Source organism: Pteropus vampyrus, unplaced genomic scaffold (genome assembly GCF_000151845.1).
Source record: "Pteropus vampyrus isolate Shadow unplaced genomic scaffold, Pvam_2.0 Scaffold281, whole genome shotgun sequence".
NCBI lineage: Eukaryota > Metazoa > Chordata > Mammalia > Chiroptera > Pteropodidae > Pteropus > Pteropus vampyrus.
The window spans coordinates 1374773-1401038 of NW_011889062.1; the positions used below are offsets into that span (position 1 = coordinate 1374773).

Consider the following 26266-nt stretch of genomic DNA (forward strand, 5'->3'; position numbering starts at 1 on the left):
GTTCCTTGCTCTCTGTTATCTGATTTTTTTCATTTAATTGATCATAAACCTCTTTCTATGCCGATAAATAATGTCTTCATCATAAATTTAATTACGGTTTATCATGGCGAATCACAATTTAACCAGTGTCCTGTTGTTAAACCCTAAGTTTAATTTTTTTGCCACTAGAAAAAAATGCTGTCATGAACAACTCAGTATTTGCATCTGTACACCTTTCTAGTCATTTCATGTGATTTTAAATGTTCATAAAAATGAGATTACTGGGTAGCAATACTTTTGAAACTTATTGCTAAATTGCCCTCAGAAAGCGCGCCAACCTATAATTCCAGCAAGATTATACTAGAGGACCCATTTCTACATATCCATGCCTCCCTTTTAAATTATTTGTCAGTCAGAGCTGTATAGTGGTATGTGATTGTTTGATTTGCTTTTTTGAATACAGTGAAATTGAATATTTTTGTATTTAATAATTAAGCCAATCTTTCCTTACTCCTCTTCCTTTGGTTTCCCTTTGGTGTGATTATGACATGAGTGTATGTGTGTTATGTGTGAGTGTGCATGTGTTTGTGTACGAAAGAATGAAATGGTCGTTTATATACCTAGCTTATTTTTTTCTGGTTGATGCCCATCTTTTTCTTAAGGATTTTTAAAGCACTTCATATATTAAATAATAAATAATATATATCAATGTAGCATTTATCACATATGTTGTAAATTTTCCCAGTTTTGTTTGTATTGATTCTACAGAAGTAATAAATTATAAACTATTAGTTAAATTCTCCTTTGGAGAACTTGTATGGTAGTAGGGTTTCTTATACATTGTTGATGGGAGATTAAGGGAGATTACACAGACATGGCAAGAAATATAATTTATATTCCTTGATTGATCCTCAGTTAGGGGAAAAAGCAGTTAGGAAGAAAATTGTTTAAAACATTTTGTTTATATAGAACTAAATGATTTCTCTTGTGTTTCTAAAATGTCATCGTAAGAACTATATATCAAAGAACAGTGTTATCATTGTACATATCATATTTCAATTAAGGTGACATGATGAGATTTTTAAGAGTTTACTAAGAAAGGTATTTATTTTGTTTATTTAATTTACAAAATGTAATTATTTATATTTGAACTTTGGTGCACAGTAAATTTTTAAATGAGCCTACAAATCCTTAATTTTTCAGTTTCTGCAATGTAGTTAATGGTACAGTATTTTTTTTTTTTAAATCTCTGGAAACATTATTTTTAAAGTTACTTGTGTGCATAACCTGTAATAAAATTTATATAAAGTCATATTCTAAGTACCTATCTTTTCTTGAAAATATGGTCTAAGCAAATTTTTTAAAATCTGGTACTATGTAATGCTGACTGTTGTGTACTTAAATACAATGAAAAACAGTGGGAAATGAATTTAATTTTCTACTTACAATAGTTTTAATAAGTGAGATGATTACTTGCAAATGAACAGCTGTGTCTTTAGCACCAAAGGCTTAAATTAAGGTCCCAAAGTCCCATAGGTTTTATATTCCATGACATGTTAGCAAGAAACTTGCAAATATAGAAAGGCTCATGTTCTAAGATGGAACACAATACATATAATATCCATGATTAGTAAAGCAAATAAAATTCAGTCCAACAGAAGGCTCTGTAAAGGAAATAGAAAATGATGAAAGAGAAAAAAGGGAAAAAGAAACTAGTTTGTTTCTGTTAATGTTGAATAATAGTAAAAAGAAACCATTTTTATCATATTAGCAGTATTAAAGAAATCGATTCTATTTCTGAGTTGGTAATGTAATTATTTAAAATTTTTCATTTTGTTTTAATCTGAAATATTTTCACATAGCCCTTGCTGAAACTATTTCTCTTGCAACACTTAATGATATCAACTGTTAAGCCATGTGAGCTTTTCCTTATTTTCATTTTTATAAATGAGAAATATGAGAAAAGAATGATTGAATAGTTTGAATTTTTGAATTTATAATAAGTGAACACTTAAAATTATTATCACTGTCTTAGAACAGCATAGTAAATACTTTATTATGCTAAAAATAATTGTTAAACTTTAAAATCTATTATATCAAACACAATTTCAGTTTTGCTGGAAGTTTGTTGAAGCTGACAATGAAAAACTCTCAATATGAAAAGGATAGTGGTAATAGTACCTTGATTCTTTACCAGCAATACCAAAGTGTTTCTAAATAAGATAATTAAAATATTAATTTCCTAGTTGTATTAAGATGAAAGCAGAATAATCTGGCTGTTCTTCCCCTATACTTAAAAATCACATCAAAATTCAAAGCAAATTGTTGGTTGCTTCAGTCAAGCATACTTCTAGTGAATTTTTCAGTAAAAAGACAATCATAATAGTTAGCATATATCAACCATTAAGGTGATGTGTTGTACACATACATGTATTATATCTGTTTATATCCAGTTATATTTGCATCTAGCCCCTCATCCCTAACACTCATACGCTTTGCCATTATGTGGCCTTTTTATTTTTTTCTGGTCCCAGATTAGCAAAATAAGAGTGATATTATTTTAAGAAAATGGTAATGGGGATTATTTCCAATCTTAAGGTGATACTATATCTTCTTTTTTAAAACAACTTGGTTTTATGTTCTACAAAGAACAATGAATTGTCATCTTTTTAAAATTGTGAAGTGACTATTTCAGTTATGAATTTGATTCGTGACATTTTAGTTTTGGAGAGAATATTCTATAATATACTGCTGAATGGGCAGGGTGTTAATAGGTTTTACATGCAAAAGGTGTTATGGATAAATTTATTTATTAAAGAGTTAAATGGGTTTCTTTATTGTAGGATTTCATATTTTAATATGCTAATTAATATACACTGTGAATCATTTAGAGAGGAGGATATTATATGTGTTTTTTAACTCTCACAAGTATTCGACCAGAGATTTCTTTTTTTCATGGAACATATTGTAGGGCAAGTGTTATGTAAAATATACTTAGAAAAGTGCTAGACTAGCATTTGGGGGTTTTAATACTTTAAAAAAAAAATCATATTTTTCTTCAACTTACATTAAAAAAGGGTGATTGCATAACACAATTATACTTTTTCTTTTAAAAACTATAGTCAATATTATTGTAATGTATGTAGTAGTATGTATGTAGTGCCAGATGTTTGTAATCAGGGGATCATTTCGTGGATGGTATAAATGTCTAACTTTTTTAAATTTAAGAAATAAGTGAAAAAATAGAAAATACATTTAACCTTAAAAAAAAAAAACAAAAAAAAAAACACCTGCTTCCAATTCCTAAATTTTCTTGTGTCAACTTCAAAACTTTTACCACTATGGTCATATTATTCAGCTCATAGTAATATATGTTTTTCTTACAAATATATGATCTGGGTTTTTCCTGTCTTTCCAACTTCATCTCTTTTCATATTCCCCTTGAACTTTCTTCCCAACTGTATGGAACTACTTATAGGACATCATGGTTCAGACAGACCTTTTTCCTCAAACTTCCTTACCTTTACACACATAGCTCTCTCTTCCTGGAATACCCCTTCCTTCATATCTGCTGATGAATTCTTACTTCATAAGATTTAAAACTCAGATTGGTGTGACCATTCATTAAAGCTTTACTGAGCTAATACCTGCCATCTATTTAAACATCCAGTCAGTCAGTTATGAAGTCATAAAGATTAAGTACTTGACAAACATGCATATATATGGTGTCAGGGTGATAAAGATGAACAATATAAATATATAAATAAAGAACACATTCTTGTGGGCTGGACAGATTAGTGAATAATCCATAATAATTGTAATTATGGGTAAGTCCAGAGTGCTCTGGGTACATATAGGAAGAGCACTTAACTTAGACTGTGGAAACCAGGGAACACTTTGGGAAACATTAACTGGCCAAAGATTTAAAAGATAAATAGGAAGATCTGAGATAAAAGGAGAAGTGCAAGCAGAACATCTAAGAAAAGAGTTAAAAACAGAGATGGACTTACAAGAAAATAGATGGAATTACTAAGGAAATAGGCCAGCAGATATTGATAACTGTGCAGTGTAGTAGTTATATATGTAGTATTACGATAGTACTATAGTACCACCAAATACTATGGTTTTGAGAACTCTCAGTCTGAACTTTGAGACCTTGTGGAATTGACTGTGGCTAATAAGATGGTGTTCCAGTATGTTCATAACATTTTATAAGTCACACATATTGAGTTGTTTCTCCATACCACAGCCATATTATTATACAATAGAAAGCAAGCCCTACCTGGATTTCCATAAAAGAGTAAATTTCCAACAAGCTTGAAATAGATTAGTTGTGTATACCTGTTCTGCTAACATGATATTTGAGGAACACAGAAGTGTTTAAAGTCCATGTATACTTTTTCCAGACTGAGAGTAGTCAGAGGTTTTGTCAGTTTTTTACAGGCTACACATTAATATTGCCAATGGAATTTCTATATCACTTTATTATTTTCTTGAGTTACACGTAAAGAATAGTAGCCTGTAGCCTGCTTAAAAGTTGCATGATTACAAATTAGACACAAAAGAAAAACCAACTTGCAATATCACAGTCACATTCTTTTATGTATATTTTTAGTTTTTGGTCTCTAATTTTAAATATGTTCAAATGATTTATAAGAAGACGGGAGGTAAATTTCTTTAAATGTTTATTCCTTCACAAAAATTTACTTACACTATTCCCATCAGGGCTTTTTTGTAGATCTTATTCAGAAATAAGACTCTTTGTATTCAGACAAATTTATTCTTAATGTCAAATTTGTGTTGTGTTTATTTATATGTCTGTGATATTTCAGCTTGGTAATATACTGTACTTTTTAAAAGTATATACAATATATACTTAACAATAGGAAAAGACTAGTGATAGTTTTACTCTAGATAAAGTTATTTTACTATTACAGTAATAAGTGCTATGTATTTTATTTTCAGAATAATGTGGTCAATTAAGAATGTTTATAAAATAATGGTTCCCTGAGCTTCTTAGAGACTCATTAAGTAAATAATGTTTTCATGGTTCCTCAGAAATTTTGCATATTAGTACTTTCTTTTTTATCTATTAAATAAATCCAGGCTCTTATTTAAAATCACATAACTTAGAATTATTAATAGGAATGGTCATGATCACTATATTAAAACTGATATGTTCTAATGTAATCTAGAAGAATTTGGTCAAGTAATTTAATTGATAAAGATATTTATTTGTTTTCTTAGCAGTGTGGAGTTAATGGCATTCTAGTAGATATCAAACCTAAAATGTCATGCTTTTATATGCAGCAGGATTGTTGGAAACCCTTAATTTCTGGTCAAGATTTGATATATTATTAAAATGATTAAGTTTAATCAGGAAGTTTCAGCTGTACTCCTTTCCTGGCCAGTGTAGATGATTGGTTTACTCGAATTTTTTCCTCTGGGTAAACCTTTTGAAAGTTATTCTATGGAATCAGGGGTTCTTTAGAAGGAATAATCAGAAGGTGATGGGATAAGAGGGCATTGAGTTGAGCTCCCATCCCTGGATGTTTCTGAAAGGATCGGTAAAAGGAACATAATCTTTTGAAATAGAATATATGGCGGATATATTTATTTATTAATAAATTTCAGTAAGAAACATTATGTGATGATGACTTGTAGAAAGTAGAAAATAGTCTAATAATGGTCCTTGCTTTACCTGGTATCATTGATAATTCACCTATTTAATACTTCTCTCTGTATATATTTTCTTTCTTCTTTTGACATTTACAAAAAAATTTAATATAAGCAATCTAGATTAATAAAATTTTATTGTAATGTAGCTCATCCAAGGCTAAACTTTTAAATTCATTAAATTGATAATTCTTTATTAACATTTTGCTAAATACTGGTCTGGGGATACATTATGAACAAAACAGTTAAGGTTTCTGCCCCCATGGACATTTTATTCTGGCGGGGAGAGACAATCAATGAAGTAAACAAATTACAAGCAAAAATTTCAAAAAGCGATGAGTCATGGAGAAAGTGAAGAAGCATAAAATGATAGTGATTGAGAGTAGGTGATTTTATGGTTGTTAAGACAAAGGGGCCACTATGGGAAAAAGCAAGAGGAAAAGTGCTCCTAGGATAGAGATCAGTAGGGGGAAAAAAGCCTTAGTAAGAACAAGCCTGGAATGTTCCAGGAACTAAAAAAGACCCAGCTCCCTGGAGTGAAGGAAAAGAGGTGGAGAGTAACATGAGATGAGGACTGAGAACTAAGCAGAGGCCAAATCATGATGAGTTTTGAAAGCCAGAGTAAAGGATTTGCATTTAACTCTAAGATGAGACTATATTGATTTTAAACAGGTAACTTATGTATTATTTACATGCTTAAGAAATTGCTTTGAATGAGAAGTTGATTGTAGAAGTATAAGAACTAAAGCAGGCTGTTGTAATGGTTCTGTTTAGACACAATGATGGCTTGGAGTAGGGAGGTATCAGTAGAAGGAGCGAGTGAATTAATTCATGATAAAGTCCTATGGTATTTTCAACTATGGAATGAAATTAGTTATCCTAGTAAGAGAGTAGCAACAAGAAAGCCAAAGAAAGAAAATGTTTCTGTAAAGGGGAAATGGTTAACTGAGGCAGTTACATGGAGAGGAAAGGAAAAATGCATAATACTATACTACTTACTATTTTTTTCATTGCTATAATTTACTAATATCCCTATTCTTCTTTGTGGTCTGAAAACTTTAGCATCTAACTTACTGTTTACCTCTACGCTTATACTCCTGTTTAGCTTTTGTTTCCAAAAACTTTGAAAGGAGAAGTGATGGCAAAGAGAGTGAGGGAGTGACAAAGTGGAGCAAGGAAATTATCTAGACAGTTTGTGCCCCTGAGTAACCTGGGATTTGAGAGAAAAAACTGCCCCAGTTGAGAGGAACCATGAGACATAAAGAGCAAAGGGAACAGCCAAGATTTATCAAGGGGTAAGACTAAAAAGAATATTCATAAAAGAGAATTTAGACATGGAGCATATGTTGAAACTGAGGTAACAGAGGGCACAATGGAGAGGTTTAGGACAGAGGAAGGTAGAGAACTGGGTCAAATTCAGATACATAGAGAAGACTATGAGCCTATAATGATAACTTAAGAGATTTAGACTTCTGCTCTGCTGGTAACTTTGATACATAGGACTATGAGGAATGGTAGTCTCTTATATGAAGATGGGATGAGCAGTTAAAGTTATAGTCTAGCTTACTATTTTAAAAGCATGGTACCACTGTCCTTTCCTTTCCACTCCTTAATATGATGTGGTGGTCTTTGATGGGGGAGGAGCAGGGTTAGTGAGAAACTGAGGTGTTGTTGTGGTAGCCACTGGTCAGGCAAACATTTGACTCAGATGAACTAAATAAAGGATATTCAAGGACTTATTCACAGAGGCAGTAAGAGCAGGAGGCCAGACTCTGGGTAAAGAGTGGACAGGAAACTAAAGACTGAGAAATCCCTTCCAAAGGAGAGGAGACCAGAGGATGACAGAGAGCCAATCATCTGTCCTCACATGGATCAGAAGCCAGTGGGTGACCAGGAGTCCAAGAATCTGTCTTCGAGTGAATAAGAAGTCAAAAGTAGTATCCAGAGGGTCAGGAGGTTTAAGCCCATGGAGAGTAAAATATCCCTGTGATAGTACATGAATATTTCTGACAGGGAATCATAGGTAACATCTAGCCCGCAGTTCTTCCAGTTGACAGACTTTATCCATAGCATTTTAATAATTCAGAATAACAGAGGCAAAGATAGGAAAGAGGCTTGGAATTACATAGAAACACAGTTTTGCCATTTTCAGAGACATGCATTTTTAAAACAAAGTATAATGAGTAAGTCAATTAAATTTAGTTTGTGCTATCACAGAAACTCATCTGAAAAGTAGCAACCTGTTTTGAGTTGCAGTCACAGCGTTAGATGTATTATCTATTTTCATATTTCATCTTTAGCCCCTTTCTCTAATATATTCTGATACTTTTAGTTTATAATTCTTTCATTCTTTTTGATTAAAAGAATTTATATTCTTTAAATTGAAATTCATAAAATGAAGCGATAGATATGCCATTCTCTGTTCACATCAGAGAATACAAAAATAATTTTTAGCAAGGGAGTTGAAGAACTTAGAAGAACTGCTCAGCCTCACCTTCAGTCCCAAAGTCACATTTCTCTCTAAATATATGTGGTGTGCCGAAGCTATTTATTTAAATAAGATATTATGCTACTTGTTCTCAGCATCATAGTAGTAGCAAAACTATAATGCATAGGGAGAGTATAGATTAGCAGGATGTATAATGGTGGGTTTGTATTCTCTTTCTTGATAAAATATTGTCATTTTTTTTCAATGTGAAATGAGCATTTGTAGAACCCACAGCTAACCTCACATTCAGTCCTGAAACCATGAAAACTTTCCCCCTATGATCAAGAATTAGATGAGGATGCCTGCTTTCACCGGCACTGTAGTGCCGTATTAGTAGTTATAATCAGAATTCTTAATTGGTATCCAAATTGGAAAGGAAAAAGTGAAACCTCTGTTTTGCAAGTCACGATCCCATATATAAAAACACCAAAGAATCTACAAGACAACTTCTAGAGCTAATAAAAAAATTTAGCAAAGTTACAGAGTATAATATCAACATGCAAAAATCAGCATGTTTCTGTACACCAATGTTCAACCCTAAAAGGAAATTAAGAAAGCAATTTCACTTGCAGTAGCATCTAAAAGAATAAAATACCTAGGGATAAATTTAACCAAGGAGCCGAAAGAGTATGAAGACCTAAATAAATGGAAAAGCATCCAATGTTCATGAGTAGGAAGACTTAATTTTGTTAGGATATCAATACTACCCAGAGCAATCTACAGATTTAATTAAATCCCTATTAAAATTTCAACAGTCTGTTTTGCAGAAATAGAAAACCCAGTCCTTAAGTTCATAATGGAATAACAAGGGGTCCCAAATAGCTAAAACAATCTGGAAAAAGAACAAAGTTGGGGACTCACACTTCCTGATAATCAAAATTTAAATACACAGCTATAGTAATCAAAACAATGTGTTACTGACCTAAAGATAGACATATAGATCAGTGGAATATAATTGAGAGACTAGAAATAAAACTATATCTCTAGGTACTTGCAAATCACATATATTATAATGCTTTAATACCTAGAATATATACAGAACTCTTAAAACTCAACAGCACAAAGACACATAATCGAACTAGAAAATGTGCAAAGGGCCTGAATAGACATGACTGTCCATAAAATATACAAGTGGCCAATTAGCAGTGAAAAAATTCTCAACATCACAAGTCATTGAGGGAATGCACATCAAAACTGCAATGAAATACCACCTCACATGCATTACATTGCTATTAAAATAATAACTGATAGCTTGTGGAAAAACTGGAAACCTTGTATATGATGATGTAAATATAAAGTGATGCAGCTGCTGTGGAAAACAGTTTAGCTGTTCCTCAAAATGCTACATATAGAATAACCATGTGACCCAGCAATTTCACTTACAGGTATGTACCCAAAAGAATTGGAAACGGAGACCTAAGCAGATACTTGTATGTGAATATTAATGACAGCATTATTTACAATTTCCAAAAGGTGGAAACAACCCAAGTATTCATCAGCAGATGAGTAGATAAACAAAACATAGTATATACACAAAGGAAAATTATTCAGCCTTAGAAAGGAATGAAATTCTCATGTGCTACAACATCAATGAAGAATATGTTATGCTAAATGAAGTAAGCCAGGCACAAAAGGACAACTTACATGAAATAATCTAGAATAGGCCAAATTTATAGAAACAAAATTAGAGATTACTAAGGGATGTGGAAAGGAAGAGATAGGGACTTTTGTCTTAATAGTTATAGACTGTGTTTGGAGTGATAAAATGTTGAAAATAGAAATTATTGATATTTGTACTACCTTGTAAATACAATTAATGCCACTAAATTGTACAATTAAAAATGATTTAAATGGCAAATTTTATGTTAAATATAATTTACCACAATTTTAAAATATTTTGTCATTTTTTTATTATCTCAGCACACATAAAACTGCTCTAAACTAATCTTTTTTAATATTTTAAGACAATTTTTTAGTAAAATATTACAAATGCTCTTGAAATTTTTATCACTTTCCCAACCTTTACAAATTTACTTCCCCGTGTTCCTTCCCCTAGAAAGTTAATGGGTCACAATTCTTCATGCTTCCTCTGCATTCATTTGATACAATATGTGATAAACAGTGTGACATTTGTTAGCATTTACTGATCTGAATAATTCACTACCTTGCCTTCATTTTAGATTTATGGGCTCATGATAAAAATGGTTATTTTTTAATAACTATTTTTTACGAAAATATGGAATGAAGTCACTGCTCAAACTTAGCTAATGCATTAAAGGTGATAATTTATGTTACATGTTAGGGATGGGGCTGTCGGCACTGTTCATCTTCTTGCTCTCAGGTCATAGCAGCAGTACTCCTCAAATTTGTTACCATGTTACATGTCTAATGATATGTTTCTTTCTTTCTTCAAATGACTTTGATAAGCTATGCATGCCACGACTTGTGACACTTATGAGTTCCTTGTATTTGTTATCACATATTTGTTTTAAGCTGTTTTCCCAGCTTCCAAGCATAGTCCCCAAAATTCTGCAGGTGAATTCCTATTAGTACAGAAGGAATAGTTAGAAAAATTTCAAGTGCCATTTTTTTTATAGCAGATATTTAAGAGTATAAATTAGTGTCAAAATGGTGATAGTTGATGGGAGTTGGGCAAAGTCAGGAAGTCTGTGTAATTAAATTTTTAATAAAATTTAGTCTGGGCAGTATTATATTTCTATAATCCATGATGGGAGTTAAAAGTAATAATATTGACCAAACTAAGATTATTATAATCTTGAATTTAGCATAAACCTATGCTAAGGATACTGTTGGTGGGACCTTTTGCATCACTTCAGAATTAAAAAACTGGAAATGTGAGTCTGTTTTTGATTAGTTTGTTCTTTTTGTTCCTTAGATTCCACATATAAGTAAAATCATATGTTATTTATCTTTCTTTGTCTGATTTATTTCACTCAGCATAATAACCTCACAGATATAGTGGACAATTTGGTAACAGCCAGAGGGGAGGGGAGTTGGGGGGCTGGGAGAATAGGGTGAAGGATTAAAGAAGTACAAATTAGTAGTTGATAGTTGGGCACGAGAATGGGGAGCAAGGCTCAGGGAATACAATTAGCATTAATATGATGGCTAGGTGGAGGGCCAGGGAAGGTAGGGAGCAATTGGGGGAATCGTTTTATGAACAATATAGATGTCTAACTAATGTACTGTATACTTGAAACTAATTTAAATAAATACATTAAAAAAAAAAACAAACCATATTCTACTGGCTTTCATTCTCCCTCCAAAAAACCAAATGGTTTATTTAGCTGTAACACAAAATTTAGCAAATATTTATGAGTGCTTTGAAATACTATCTTTAGTCTATGGTATTTAACATCTACAGTGTTTAGCATTTATTTTGTCTTGTATTAATCTAAGTAAGTAATCGAGGTCAAATTTCAAGTATTCCAGAATCAACCTCCACCACAACCGTCCATATTAATTTTGCTTTCTAATTTATTGAGATACTGCAAAAATGGAATAAATTTAAACTTAGATGAAAAAAAACTGGAAATTATTCTCATATATATATATATATGAGAATAATTGCAATTGTTACTTAGAACTTTCAGATATCTCTGCTTTCAAACCTCAGGCTTCCTTAGAAGTTAGTATCTCCTATGGTCCTGATGCAACTTTATGGGAATGGCTAAAGTAAATGGGCATGTCATTTGCATTCACTGGGGCAGAGAATGAGAGAGTCAGAAGCTAGACATCTACTGTGATTGCCATTTATTCTCTCATCTTATTAAGTTCTTTGAAAAATATGAGTACTTTTTAAAGATTATTTATTTTTAAGTATAGTTTGTAGATAATATTATATTAGTTTCAGGTGCGCAAGATAATGATTCGACATTTATATACCTTACAATGTGATCACCACACTATCTGTCACTATACACACATCACAATATTATTGACTATATTTCCCTCCACCTTTTTAAACCATCCCCCAAAATGTGAATACTTTTAGATTTTTCTGGAAAGTATATTTTTGTCTTTTGGCTTCATCAAGTATATTTTAATGTTAATGCATACTTTATAAAGAGAGAATCAAGCCTACACTATATTGGCTTGGAACTAACATATGTTACGATGGTCCTTTGCAAATTTTTACAGTTTAGCAGTAGAGACATGATTGTGTAGAGAGTTAATCACCTTGAGAAGAAAAGCAATTATTACTTTGTATCATAAGCTGTCAATTCCTATGATTTCCTTTTTTAAAAAAAGCCTCTTGAAATAGTATATTATCCCCTTAGTAATTGTAGGGTAGGAGGAAGCATTATCAAATGTGCATAACTGTGCAATGGTATAAAAGCTGCAATTATAAATTGAACTTACTTTTTATGGCATTTTCCTAAGTGCTTTTGTTGATCTGAAAACTTATTTTAAAAACTTGCTAATAGCCCACACAATTATTAACTATCTCCTGTGGTGGTCTATTCTCTGCAAGAAGGGTCAATCATTTCTTTCATTTTATGCCAGCTTTGGAATAAATCTGTGAAGTGAAATTAATGGTATGACTCAGTGTGTTTTAAAAAATTATCAAACTTGGAGAAAATTATTTTTCCATCATCAAGCTGAAACATGTGACTTTAAGAAATGGATATAATTTGGTAGCTGGCTTACCATTACATATGCAGAAGGTATGTGTTATAATGGAAAGAATATGATATTTGACAAAACTTCTCTCTGAATTTATTAGTTATGTTGTCCTTGGCCCAACTGCTTTCACTTCCTTACTTGTAAGTTAAAGATAATATGTGCCTTGGTTATTGTGAACATTAAATAAGATTATAAATTATATAATACATAATTATATCAATATTTTAAAGATACATATTATAACATATTTTTATATAAACCATAAAATGGGTATATTTAAGGAATTTTAATCACTGTTTAACACTCATCTTAGAATAATATTCTGAAACACATTTTGTAAAGTTGCTTAAAATTTTAAGTTAGCTCTTCCCTGTGGACATGTAAAGAATCTGTCAAAGGAAAAGATGTATGACTGTGAACTTCAGAGGAGACCTTTGAATTGGCATCATTTTTTGAAATTGGTAAAGTATGTATTTTCCTCTGAAAGAATTTAATACAGTGTTTACATACCCAGCTAACCCTTAAATTTCCTTAAATGAAGGTTTTGCTGATGTAATTACCTTAAATACCCTTGAATGGGACTTTTGCTGATATAATTACAGCAATAAATACGATAACCTAAGAAATGTCTGTAAATCATCTGTTTATAAAGGCATTAATAAGAATAGATGTTTCTCATAGATTATTGTAGGTGATACAAATTTAAAAAATAACATCTGTTGAAAGGTAATATATTAAAATAAAAGCATGTATTCTCAGTATTAGAATTTTCATCAATTTTAATCATTAAATTTACCATTGCTATTACTGTTATTCTCATCTTTTAAAATAATTTACATTTTGTTTTGTCTAACCTGAAATTTGTAATGCACGTTATTAGTAATGATTGATGCTCTGTACATTACTTTTAATAGTTAAACTAAAGGAAAGCAAATGAGCAAATGCTTATGCTTTTTTATACCACAAAAACATGCAGGTAATTGAATTACCATGATTAGAGATTGAGAATAGTGAAATATTCATCACTAATTGCTTTATTCATTTAAAAATGATATTCCATTTCAGTTTTAAAAATAAAAATACCTACATACAGTTTTAAAACTTAAGAAATCATTAAAGGAGTATTTTACCTATTGACACTGACCTCAAATTCAGATATAAAGGGAAAAAAAGCCAAACTAGATTTCTCAAAGGTCAAGTTTTCCCTATAGTTGTCACTAGGAACCTAGTTATTGTTTATATAGTTTCAACAGCCTTGCTTAGCTGGTTATCATGCCATTTAGGATTAGAAACAGCAAACTAGGAGTAAAGAGAGAAGCTGCTAGAATCAGATATACCAGCAAACAGTAAGGATAAGTGGCAGTAATGTAAAGAATATGAAAATTGAAGGGAGTAAATACCAATCACAGCGCCATTTGTGTAAGTATAAATAGACATATATATCCAAAGAAGTCTTGAATTTACCACTTATTACTGCCCAGAACTATATAGTTGAGCCCAAGTATTAAAAAATGTTCCAAGTTTTTTAAAATATATAATAAATTAGGAGTGTTTTTTAAATGATAGGAACAAAAGCTATATTGAAAGAAATAAACCCTTATCCGTTCAGAATATTCGCTATCCAGAACTACTAATTAATTTCTCAGTGCTAAAAGAAGCCCTAGGCACAAGTCTACAGAGCTGAACAGGGCTGTTGAGGACAGGACATTGTGTACATCACTCATTCATAGGGTCACCAGGAGTCGGAGCTGACTCAGTGGCACGTAACACACACACAAATAGCTGTTACCTTAATGTAAAAATTCTCATGTTTTGTTTTAAATCTCAGTTTCTGCCTATTGCAAAATTAATTGGCACTTTTGTTTTAAATCTCAGTTTCTGCCTATATGTCATGTTTTGTTTTAAATCTCAGTTTCTGCCTATTGCAAAATTAATTGGCACTTTCATTTTCTCAGTTCTTTTTGAGGCCAAAAATATTGTCTATAAATTATCATAGAATTATTAATATTCTACTAGAGTTTTGATATTAATTTTTCATTTTGAAATGTTTCACTGTCACTCATCTAATCAAATTCTTACAAGATTGACACTGATATTTTCTAAAGAATTATATATTTGCATTCTTGTCATAAAACACTGAGTTATATTCTCAGTAGGAATATAAATTGATGTATTTGCTTACATCCAAAACCATGTTCACTAATTTTCATTATATTGGAAATATGTGGATCAAGTCATTAGTGTATGCCCATTATTCTAAACTAGACTCATTCTAGTTGAAATAGGTCTCAGGTATGTAAAAAGTTTCAGAATGTATTGTAGACTACAGCAAAAAAAAATTTCTTTTTTTTTTTCTCTAATTTTATTCTCTTTCTATCCTGGGAAGAAAAAAACTATTGAATTACTTATTATTTCTCAAAGCCCATTTTATTGAATACTCAAAGCTCATTTTATTGAGAACTCTTTTTATGGGCATGACAATTTATAACTTATAGTTTTTAAAATAATTTTCCAAAATATACTTCATTTTTACAGAAATCGACTGATCATGTAAACCCAAAGAGGCTTACTGGTTTTGTGGTCATTTTATAGGTAAATGGTCTTAAAATCAATGACATATGTTTTCACTGTACAGAGGAGAAATTTACACTCAGAGAATTTTTCTTTTATTCAAGAAATACTTCTTGAGCATCTACAGTATGCTGGGAACTATTCTAGGTACTGAGGATACAGTAGTGAACAAAACAGATTAGATTCTTTTCATACTTTATTTTTGTCTTTGTTCATCCTGTTATTGTCCCCACATTTTCTCTATAGCATTAATTTCATTTTGTATTCTTTCTATATATTTTACTCATTTTACGGATATTTTTCTACATGAATTAGAGTAGAAACTAAATGAAGGCAGGAGGATTTGTCCGTCTGGTCTTTCTGTATCTTCAGCTTCTAGTATAGTACTTAAGATGTGGTAGGGAGTCAATTTACTGTTGTCAAATGAATGAATTGAATAAGACCAGGACCAGGAGTGTGTGATATTTTGAAAGCCAAATGAAGTGTTTTTAGAACGGAATGGTCAGCTATGTCAAATGTCGCTGAAGGGTCAAACAACATAAAGACATGAAGATTAGATTTACTCAGGTACAGCATTGATGAATGGTTTCAGTAAAGTGGTGAGACAAAAGCCGTATTGGAGTAGCTTCAAGAAATAAAGGAGTGGGTGGTGAAGTAGTAGAAACAAAATATACACATATAACTCATTGAAGGATTTTGAGGGATAAGGAAATTGAGCTGTAACTGGTGTGAGGGTTATAAGGTCAAGGACAGCTTTAAAATATTTTCTTTTATTATGAAAATTTTAAACAAAAGAATAGTACAATGAACCCTTCATACCCTTCTTATATAGCAACAATATTGAGATTTGGGTATACCTATTTCATTTACTCTTTGTTGTTGTTACAGAAATATTTTGAAGCCAATCTCAGTAATTTTAATGGTATATACCCCAGTTTGTATCTAAAAAGAAAAAAATTGGCACTTTCTTATACAACCTGATTCATAATAACACTTGTTTAAATTAACAGTAATTCTTTGATACTATCTAATACCTAGTTCTAATCACATTGCCACAGTTATGTTTAAGGTAAAAGCTGTTTGAATCTAGATCCAGTCAAATTCTAGTTTATATTTGATCATTATATCTCTTAACAGCTCTTTTAGTCTAGAGAGCAGTCTCTCCTTTATTAATGAAGCCAGATCAATTGTCCTGTAGACTATCTTACATTCTTTGTTTCTTCATGGTGACATTTAATGTATTTCTGTTTTCAATATTATTTGTATATTGTAATGTAATATAAATGTTTCATTAGATTTAGGTTCAGCTTCTTCGGGATACATATTTCATAATTGGTGCCCTGTGCTTCATGTTGCATTACACCAAGAGTCCTGTGTTTGATGTTCACACTCTTCATTATGCTAATGTTGATCAGTGAAGTCAGATGGTGACTGCCTAATGTTCCCATTGAAAATTTTCCATATACTTTTCATCTTAAGATATTTATGATCTTTGCCTAAATCATTTATTTCATTTGTCTACCAAAGGGTAATTTTCTCATTCTGTCATAAAGGAGGGGTTTTTAAAAATTGAAGAAATTATAACATGTTTTTCTGCTGATGAGAATGATCTAAGAGAAAAGGAAAAATTATTAGGTAAGAAAAAGCCCTAATACCTGTAGAAACAGTGGGGTTGGTAGATAAGAGTGGATGGGGCCCACTGCACAAATGATTGAATACCTTAGGTAAGAGCAGGAACGGTTTGAGTAACTTATCTATAAGGCTACATTAGCACAGAGTGAATATATGTTATTAAATTTCTATCTAAATTTTTCTGTGGAATCTGTTTAATAATTGTACCTAATTTTAGAAGCATACATTTTCAGTAGATGATATTGCATGTGATATCAAAACTTAAAGCCATTTCAAATTTCACTGCCTCATTTGACATTAACCCTACTTGTTAGAGTTTTTATAATTTCTCCCTTAAAAGTGCAATATTAAATTAATGATGTCTTATACACCTGTGGCTTTACATTGTAAAAAATGTGGGCATATACTTTTATGTAGCCGTTTTTCAGCTTTTGTTGCTAGTCTGTGGCAAAGAGAAGCAAATGATACTGATAAACAAATAAAATGATGGATAACTGGCAGTTTAATTTAGATACTAATGGAGCCTAAAAGCCTTTAAAATGACAAAAACAGCAACCTTTATGATTTATAGGCTCATTTTTGTTACACAGTTTGGTCATATACCTGACAGTCTTCTCTTTTTGCAGCTTTTTCCTAAAAATTACAGTTTTGTGTTATCTGAGTGAAAAGGCCATTAGAGTTCAGTAGAAGAATATGACAGCATCTCTTCTGAGGATTGTAGCAATTCGCATTGGAGGATGTACAATCTCCTTTTTTCTTTCCTTTTTAAAACATTTCTTATAGTAATGAATATAACGTAATCCTCAAAGAATATGTACTGCAACTTTGAACCTATAAACTATCTTCAGATTGTCTATATATGCATGTGAACTTTAGTATTAAACAATCATATTTCTTTATAGCTTAGCGATTTCTGTTTACTACCTATTAGCCTGTATAATCTGGAAAATATTGGGGTAACTGTTGTCTGATATGATATGTATTCTATTAAATTAGAATTTTAAATCAACATGGATTATATAATCTCTTTAGTTACTTGTGCCTTTTTTTTTTTTTTTTAAATCCTCAGTTTGATTTCTTTTCCTGTTGTGGTATATCCAGCACTCTGTTGTAGTCTCCAAAAGCAGAAATGTAATCTGATATGTTTTCTTTTGTCTGCTGACTTAGGTGGTGATCAATGTAGCAAGAGTTTTTCTCATCCTTCCTCATCATTTATTGGACAATTAATACAACCTCATAAAGACTCCCTAGAGTATCCTTAAAACTAGATCGTTTTATTCAAGAACCACAAATAAATACATCAAGATAGGCAAGGATGAGAAAAACTAAGAGAAATAAGAAATATTAAGCCTTAAATTCACATTTCGTTTTTTAGATTCTCTTCATGCTTACAAATGAAAGATATACTTGCTCTCTTTTGAAATATTTTGTATAACTTAGGAAGCTTAGCTTTTCATAGACTTGAATTTTCCTTGTTTAAAACATGAAAATTTAATTTAGGTGTATCCATATGTAATACTTTTATTTCTACTCCTAATTTTTATGATCTAAGATCCTTTTTATAAAAGTAAGAATGATAATCTTTTACTATTCTTTTAAAATTTAAAACTACTAGAAAAGTATTTTATGTGTCAATTAATCTACAGCAGTATAAATACTCTCCATGATTGTTTTACTATTTGTGATTTTACAACTCTTTCAAAGTGTACTTTAAAAATACTTTGTAGAGTAGCTTAGAATTTTGAAACTATAGCACCAAAAGAAAATATGGGGGTATTGGAAGTTTTTATATTAATTCAAAAACAAATATTTTATAAATTTAACATACCATTTGTTTGATTTTTCTGATAACTGTGTAGTAAATAAATAACTTATTTCTGAGAAGTAAGTTTATCTGTTGTGTTGAGATGCTGAAAAGATTACATATTAATACCAGGCTGCTGCAGTGAGGCTCAGAATAGTCTGAAAAACTAATCATTTATTTTTATTGCCTTAAGGTATATCTGTAAAGTATAAAATGGATCATAGGACCTGCGGATTAGACCCAATTTTATTTTAGTAATATTTCACATCATATGTCTACAATTTATTCACTAGATAGGAAACAAATACTATTAATTATTTTTCTCAATTCATAAATTTTAAATTTAATAAACTTTTTAATTTTGTTTTTAACTGATATTCTCTTTTACTATTAAAATTACATAGTCAGTAAATGCAGTTTGGATTCATTTGTCCAATAAATATTTATTGTACACCTATTACGTGCCAGGGACTGCTCCAGGCTTTGGGGAAACTGCAGCACAAAACAAAACAGGCTAATTTGAGTTCTGTATTTTACATTATTTTATTGGCATTACTATATATCATCCTTTTTCATAGCTTTTGGAAAAAAAACACAAAATAAGAAGGAATTTTTTCTAATAATTAATCTTTTATTCACAGGTACTACTGAACGAGTGTGCTTGATCCAGGGAACAGTTGAAGCACTGAATGCAGTTCATGGATTTATTGCAGAAAAAATTCGAGAAATGCCCCAAAATGTGGCCAAGACAGAACCAGTCAGCATTCTACAACCCCAGACCACCGTTAATCCAGATCGCATCAAACAAGTGAGTGTTTAGTTGGGAAATCAAAGAGAAATATGCACAGCATAGTATGAATTCTTTATAAAAGAAGCCTTAAAATCTTAGCATATAAAGTTTTTTTTTTCCTGAACATACTTAAAACATAACAGAGTTGTCATTTATTTATTTAAAGAGTCTCTTCCATAGATTGATCAATTGATTTATTGATTGATTGACTTACTCATTGATTAGTATTAACACTGAGGAGCCATTATGTGACTCATTTCTTTTGTGATTGACTTTTAGAAAATTTAGACACAAATTTGATAATTTATAGGAATTTGATATAATTAAAATTATATCACTTTTTAAATAAAGTATAAAAATTGAAATGAGACTATATCCTCAAAATTTCAAATACCATATTTTTAGTATTTAGTCTTCAGTATAGTTATTATACACAAAACTCCTGTTTTGTTAATTGTCATGTTCAACATTGTTTATCAACAAATATGTATAAGTATACTTTTGTACCTAGCAAACAGTTCGTTGTTACAAATCAGCTATTATGTTCTGTATAAGTTGTGTAGTATATATATATGTGTGTATGTATGTGTGTGTGTGTGTGTGTGTGTGTGTGTGTGTGTGTGTGTGTGTGTGTGTGTATATATCATAAAGGGCCAATGTTCATTTTTAATGTGTGGGATTTTCTGTAACAAAAATTTTACTTGATAAATGACAGTGTGAATTTTTACGAGTGAATATGGTTGACATGATGTAGGAGAAAAATGACATTTTTTCAATATTAAATAAGGTAGATTCTTCCCATAAACTCTTTTAAATTCTCAAATTTATTTGCTAATTTATGTTTATAATTATTGTTTCTGCATTCGCCCTTTTATATTAACTACTTAATTGGTGATCATATTATTAATAGATTATGCCTTCAAAAGAAATGTATTATTCTTCATTAATTCACAGAATATTTAATTTATAGAATTAAATATTATATGTTCACTATAATAAATTTGAAATGTAGCTTATAATTTATTAATTTCATGTTTCTGATTTGAAAAATATTTTATACTAAACAATGTTATGAATCTATTATAATTTTACTGATATATAGAAAAATATAAGGCTGGCTAATCAAATACAAATGTAGAAATTACTAATTAGGCAAATATTTTCAAACTATAGGCTAATATTCAATTTCTGTTAATTCTCTTTAAAAAAGTCCTTTCATGTTTAAATTATGACAAAGTAGCTATTATTCCATATAAAATCATTCATTTTATACTCTTTGTCAGTGTCAATATGGTTCAGTTTATATGCCCTTTACTATTTTTAAGAAAGTAGCTTTTATTTTATACATGGCAGATTGTAAATATTTTAAAGCTCCAAACACCAGTATATTCTTTTATTCTTCACAGACATATATAGTTTGAAATGTGCTAGGTGAATACAAAAAATATTCCTGAAACTGATGCTTTGGAAGTGATTCTATAACTATCCAGATTCTAAAGACCTCAGGGCTAAAATTACCTGAGGCTAAGGATTTACAGAATTAGCACTTAAGTGTAGGGATCTAATGACTTTCTGCCTTAATCCAACCTATTCTTCCTTTTCTTTTGTAATTTCTGTGAGAAAATTCAAACATTTATGAATGGGATGAACATCTTGATTTTTTGAAAAGTAAACATACAATGTATTTTGAATAATATATCACTAGCAATATATTCAGGACAATGACATGAATGAATTTTTATTATTTTTATAATAATAAATAGCTAATACCATCAAATAATGGTCCCTGAATCATCGTTAAAATTCCAGTTTTCTCTAAGGCAATATGAGTTTTATAAGCTACTACATCTCCAGTACCAGTATAGATTTATGAAAATATTTAAATTTACGAAGAATTTAAAAGTGTTTGGCTTATTTTATTTGCCTTTTTCTTATTTAAATTCAAGATAAGTGTTAAAAAATAGTGATTGTTTTACTTTTGTTTATTTGCATTAATGTGAGCTTTATAGATATTTATGGAATTAAAATTATTGTTGATTTTTAATATTTATGTAATTAATAATGTATGTGAACTAGAGTATCATTTTAAAAGATTTATCAAAAAAGTACCATAAATATAGTAGGGCAATATATTTAACACTTAAATATTTTCTTCATAAATGTAAAATTTAAAAATTTACTTAAAAATCTAGAAGAGAGATCATTTTTCTAAAATTTTATAGATCAACAGTTTTTTATGCTCTAAGTGTAAAATTCTCTTAACATTCTAGGTATCCTGTTTTACCAATTTAAGACTTTTGTTGGACCACTCTCTAAATAATAATTCTTGTGTGTAAATTTAAATAACCATGATTTTATATCTGAAGAAATTGTGCTGGTTATCCTGTGTAAAATAATGTCTAAAATAAATCATTTCTGCTAGAATAGATAAAAACATATTTCATATGATATTTATATGTCTTTGATTTTAATACATAGAATCATAATATTGCCTTTAGAATGATAGTTTTTTCCTTAACTAAAGATATAATATTTGCATTTACTTTGGGCTTCAGTCCTGAAGTTAATTTTTTAAAAATAATTTCTTTAAAACATTTTTAAGAATTTTCTTCTATTTAAGATTATGCAAAGAATAAAATTAGAGTTTTAAAAAATACTGGAACTAGAAAATGTAACATTTGCATAGAACTGAATTCATGTTGAATATGAAATAGATTCTTAATGTTTATTACATGTTTATTTTTATGATTGATAATTTTAAGCTTTTGCTTGCAAATATATATAATTTATAACATGTAATTTAGACTTAAAACAATAAGTCACAGTTCTAAACAAATAAAAAACTTGCTTTAAAAGTTATCATTTTGCACCATTGATTATGGGCTTTTAATAAATTACTATATTCTGAATTATGCACTCTAGATACATTTAGTTAGTAGTCAAATAAATTGCATGAACCACCATATTCTGCCCAAATAAAACTTACCTTTACTGACTAAATCAGTTGTCAAGAATAGTTTCTTAGGAAAGTAGTACATACTGGTCTTGTAAATCTTTCACATAGTAAAACGATGAAATTTAGCATGACATCCAACTTCAGATATTAACTGTTGTGAAATATTCAATTCTTAATTCCCAAATATGTTTTTTTCTTTTTAATTTAAATCAAATGTTTATTTGCTGGTACAGAGAGACACTAATATTTTATATTCAAAATGACAATAATAATATTTGTTGAATATCATCAAAATATTATAGTTTCTGTTCTATAATCTTAACATCAGGGGACTATCATGAGGAGCACAATACCATTGTGCTTACTTTACAAGACAGTATACTGAGAAACAGATATGCAACAAGAGCCAATAAACCAAAATTAAACATATTAATTTCAACATGGAACATACTGTTGTTATTTTTAGGACACACAAAACATAGACATTCAACAATCTTCAAATAATTTAGACCTTGTGTGCCTAGAAGCTCTGAACTCATTCCTGGAGCATTTCTTAGCCCAGATATTTTGGTAGATATTTTTTCATTTCTACCTTTTTATGTTTTGAGCTTTATACTTCCTCCTCACCCCCACATCCACAGGATTATTGTAACTTTTCCTCTTATTGTTAAATCCCTCGAATCTCCAAGTGTGGTTGTTTATACATAATGAGCCAATATGATGAACCCCCAAACATAGTAGAAACCACAAACCAGTAATATAGTTAGCATTTGTTAACTTCCTTTGTCTATTACAGATTTTCAGCAACTTCTTTCCTTTTTGGCTCAAGTGTGTTTTTAAGAAAACTACATTAAGAAATAGTTATAGACACATAAAGAATTCTCTTATATTTAAGAAAACAAATTACGATGTCAAAAGTTTCGTTTCGCCCAAAGAATTTTACTTTCGTCATGAAATATTCGCAAAATAGTACATAATTTGTTCATTATTCAGTCATTCAATCATGAATTTATTAAATGCCTTCTTAGTGAATTGCAAAATATATTAAATTACAGCCCTTGTTCTCTACAACTAGTTTGTGAGAGATCATAAATGCTTAATTTATAAAACTGTATTTGTATATAGACCAAAACTACAATATAAACGTACTACAAAAGTTCAGAGGAGTGTGAAAGAAGTGCAGGCTATTGACATCTGAACCTAGAAGATTGTATAGGAATTATCTGTTTAGAGGAGAAGAAAGATAAAAGCTTATTTTAGACACATGAAACCATGTGGATTTAAAGAAAAAAATACCATAATTGTTGAATAGTAAAGAGACAATCTTAATAGAAGTGGAACATTTGTGTTAGAGTTGAGCAGAAATAATGTTCGATAGGGATAGCTGCCTGAAAGACGTTCTATAAACTATAGATTCTTCTTAATATTTCTCCAAAGAGCCCTTTTAATTTCTCTGGAAGGTTATGAAAAAAAGGAGGTGCCTTTGCATTTTGTTCTCTTCTGTGCTGAAAATTCAGGTAGAATCTTAGGGTGCTTGTGGATATAGCTGTTGGTAGGAGAAAACAAGAACTATGACAATTAGCTAACTGTTCTGCTATACAGATCTTTAGATTTGAAGGTTTGGAAGATAATATTTCTAAACCTTTTTTTATGTAACAGAAATCCAGGGGATGTTAATCTTTGTCAGGCAAAAAAAAAAAAAGAAGTTTTGTGGTTAAGAATGAGAATCAGCAATAATGGTAATAGAAATCCAATAGATTTCTCTCTTGGGGAACTTTTCAAAGTCTTGAATAAGATTCTCTAAGAAGAGAACTTCAGTTAAAATAGAATGTCTATCAGAGTGAAGCTAGGAGACTAGGCAAAAAAAATGAAAGAAAGACTAGGCAATATTTTAAAAACAAGATGATAACATTTAATTTCTTTTTTGGTGGTGAAAGTTGAGACAAATGCATGAAGTTGAAAGAGATTTCAAAGTAAACCTTGTAAGCCTTTGAGACTGATTTGTTCTAGTTCCAAAAGGGTGAAGAAAGAATAAAAAATGACTATATATGGTTTTGAGCCTAGCATAATGGCGAAGCTTGAAAGCAAACAAGTGAATTTTAGTCAGACACCTGTTTGTTTGTTTCAGGAAAGTTGAATTGTAAATAGTATGTTTTTTTTTCTTTGATAGAAACATAAGTGAGACTCTAAAACTGAAAATATAGATACTTGATTGCAATAGAGGAGATAATTTTACTTGCACCTTCATCGTAGGAGAGAATAAAAAGCAAAGAAATGAACTAAAGAAATAGTTTTCAGAAAAATTAAAGTGCATAGGATCTGGAACAAGACTGCCAAGGTTCAAATCCTGGCTCTTTAATTTACCAGCTGTGTACCTTTGAGCAAGTTGTTTTGTTTCTCTGTACCTCCACTTCTTTACCTATAATATGGGGATAGTATTATTTATCTATTTCATACAGATATTTTGAGTATTAACTGAGTAGAACTATACCTGGTTCCTAGTAAGTATGCTTTATAAATCATAAAGATGAAAGGGAAATCAGTAATCTTTCCTGTGAGAAAAAATAAGGAAAGTATGAGGAAAGATGTTAAAAAGAATCAAATACCCAAAGAAAAGTACAAAAGTAAAAAGTAACTATTTTTTTAAATAGGAATAATTGGTGATTTTAAAAGTTAGTTTGAATTACATGGTGAGAGCAAAGTGATTGTTTCCTAATATTATTTCCTAAAGGTAAAGAGGCTGTTTAGGTAAAAAGAAAAAAATTTGTGAAGTGTGGAAAACTGCTGATTTGATATTTTGGATATACAAAGGAGAAAAATATAAGTTAGATCAGAGAAGCTCACACAACCTTTGCTACTCAAGAGGGAATGGCTTATGTTAAAGAATAAAAAGGAATTGAAAGGGTATAGAAATTAAGGATGAGGTTACTGAAGGAACAAGGTGACTCAGGAAAGGTGAAAAGATACAATTTAAAGTGTTAAGATCCTGGAGTATGAAGAGTAGGAGGTCTGAGTACGAAATCACAATTTTGTCGACAATGAAAAGAATGGGAAGATGGGGGGCAAAGAGTGGCTTGAAAAAGTTGGGATGAGGTCAGTTGTGGTATCTGAGGAAGCTCATTCTGGGAAGTCATGATTTCTTTCAAGTGATAAAGAATATCAATTGAAAGTAAGATAAGATACATGGAATTGAATTGTTGAAGAGAAGGGTAAAATGTAGAATAGCAGTTATTAGAAAATAAGCTATAAAATAAGAATAAATATGAAAGACCTGTTGAAATTGGACAACACATGTTTTTATTAGGGCCGAGAGGTTCCAGGTAGTTCAGAAATTATAGGAAGGGGTGGATACTAGTCAGGATGAAAAACCAAAGATGAAAATTACATATCTAAATATTTTATTCATTATTTTTTATAGAGCAGTATACAGATGTATTTAATAGAACTCAACACAGAAGTTTAGGAAGATGACTGCTTAAGTAGAATTACTCAGTTAGCTATGATAGAGTCCAAATTACAGTTGAGATTTGTTGTTCATTGCTGCTCTCACTATACCTATAAGTATCAGAGGTTCTGACAGTCTGTTACCATAGATTTGCTTAAAGGTAAGCCATATTTATTATAGAGATTATTTATAGCAATATTTTCATCCAGCACACTGTAGCTTGTTAACAAGAATGCATCTTAAAATTTGTATTTACTTTTTAATTCTTATTCCTAAAA

General features: G+C 30.4%; 1 protein-coding gene across 2 annotated transcripts in view; it reads left to right on the forward strand.

Annotated features, from left to right (window-relative positions):
- The window catches only part of NOVA1 (NOVA alternative splicing regulator 1), a 141017-nt gene that overhangs the window by 84103 nt on the left and 30648 nt on the right, over nt 1-26266 (forward strand). For both annotated transcript variants that reach the window (XM_011375938.2, XM_011375939.1), the window contains exon 3: nt 19439-19605. In XM_011375938.2, the coding sequence (XP_011374240.1) occupies nt 19439-19605 (167 nt within the window). The remainder of the gene's footprint in view (nt 1-19438; nt 19606-26266) is intronic.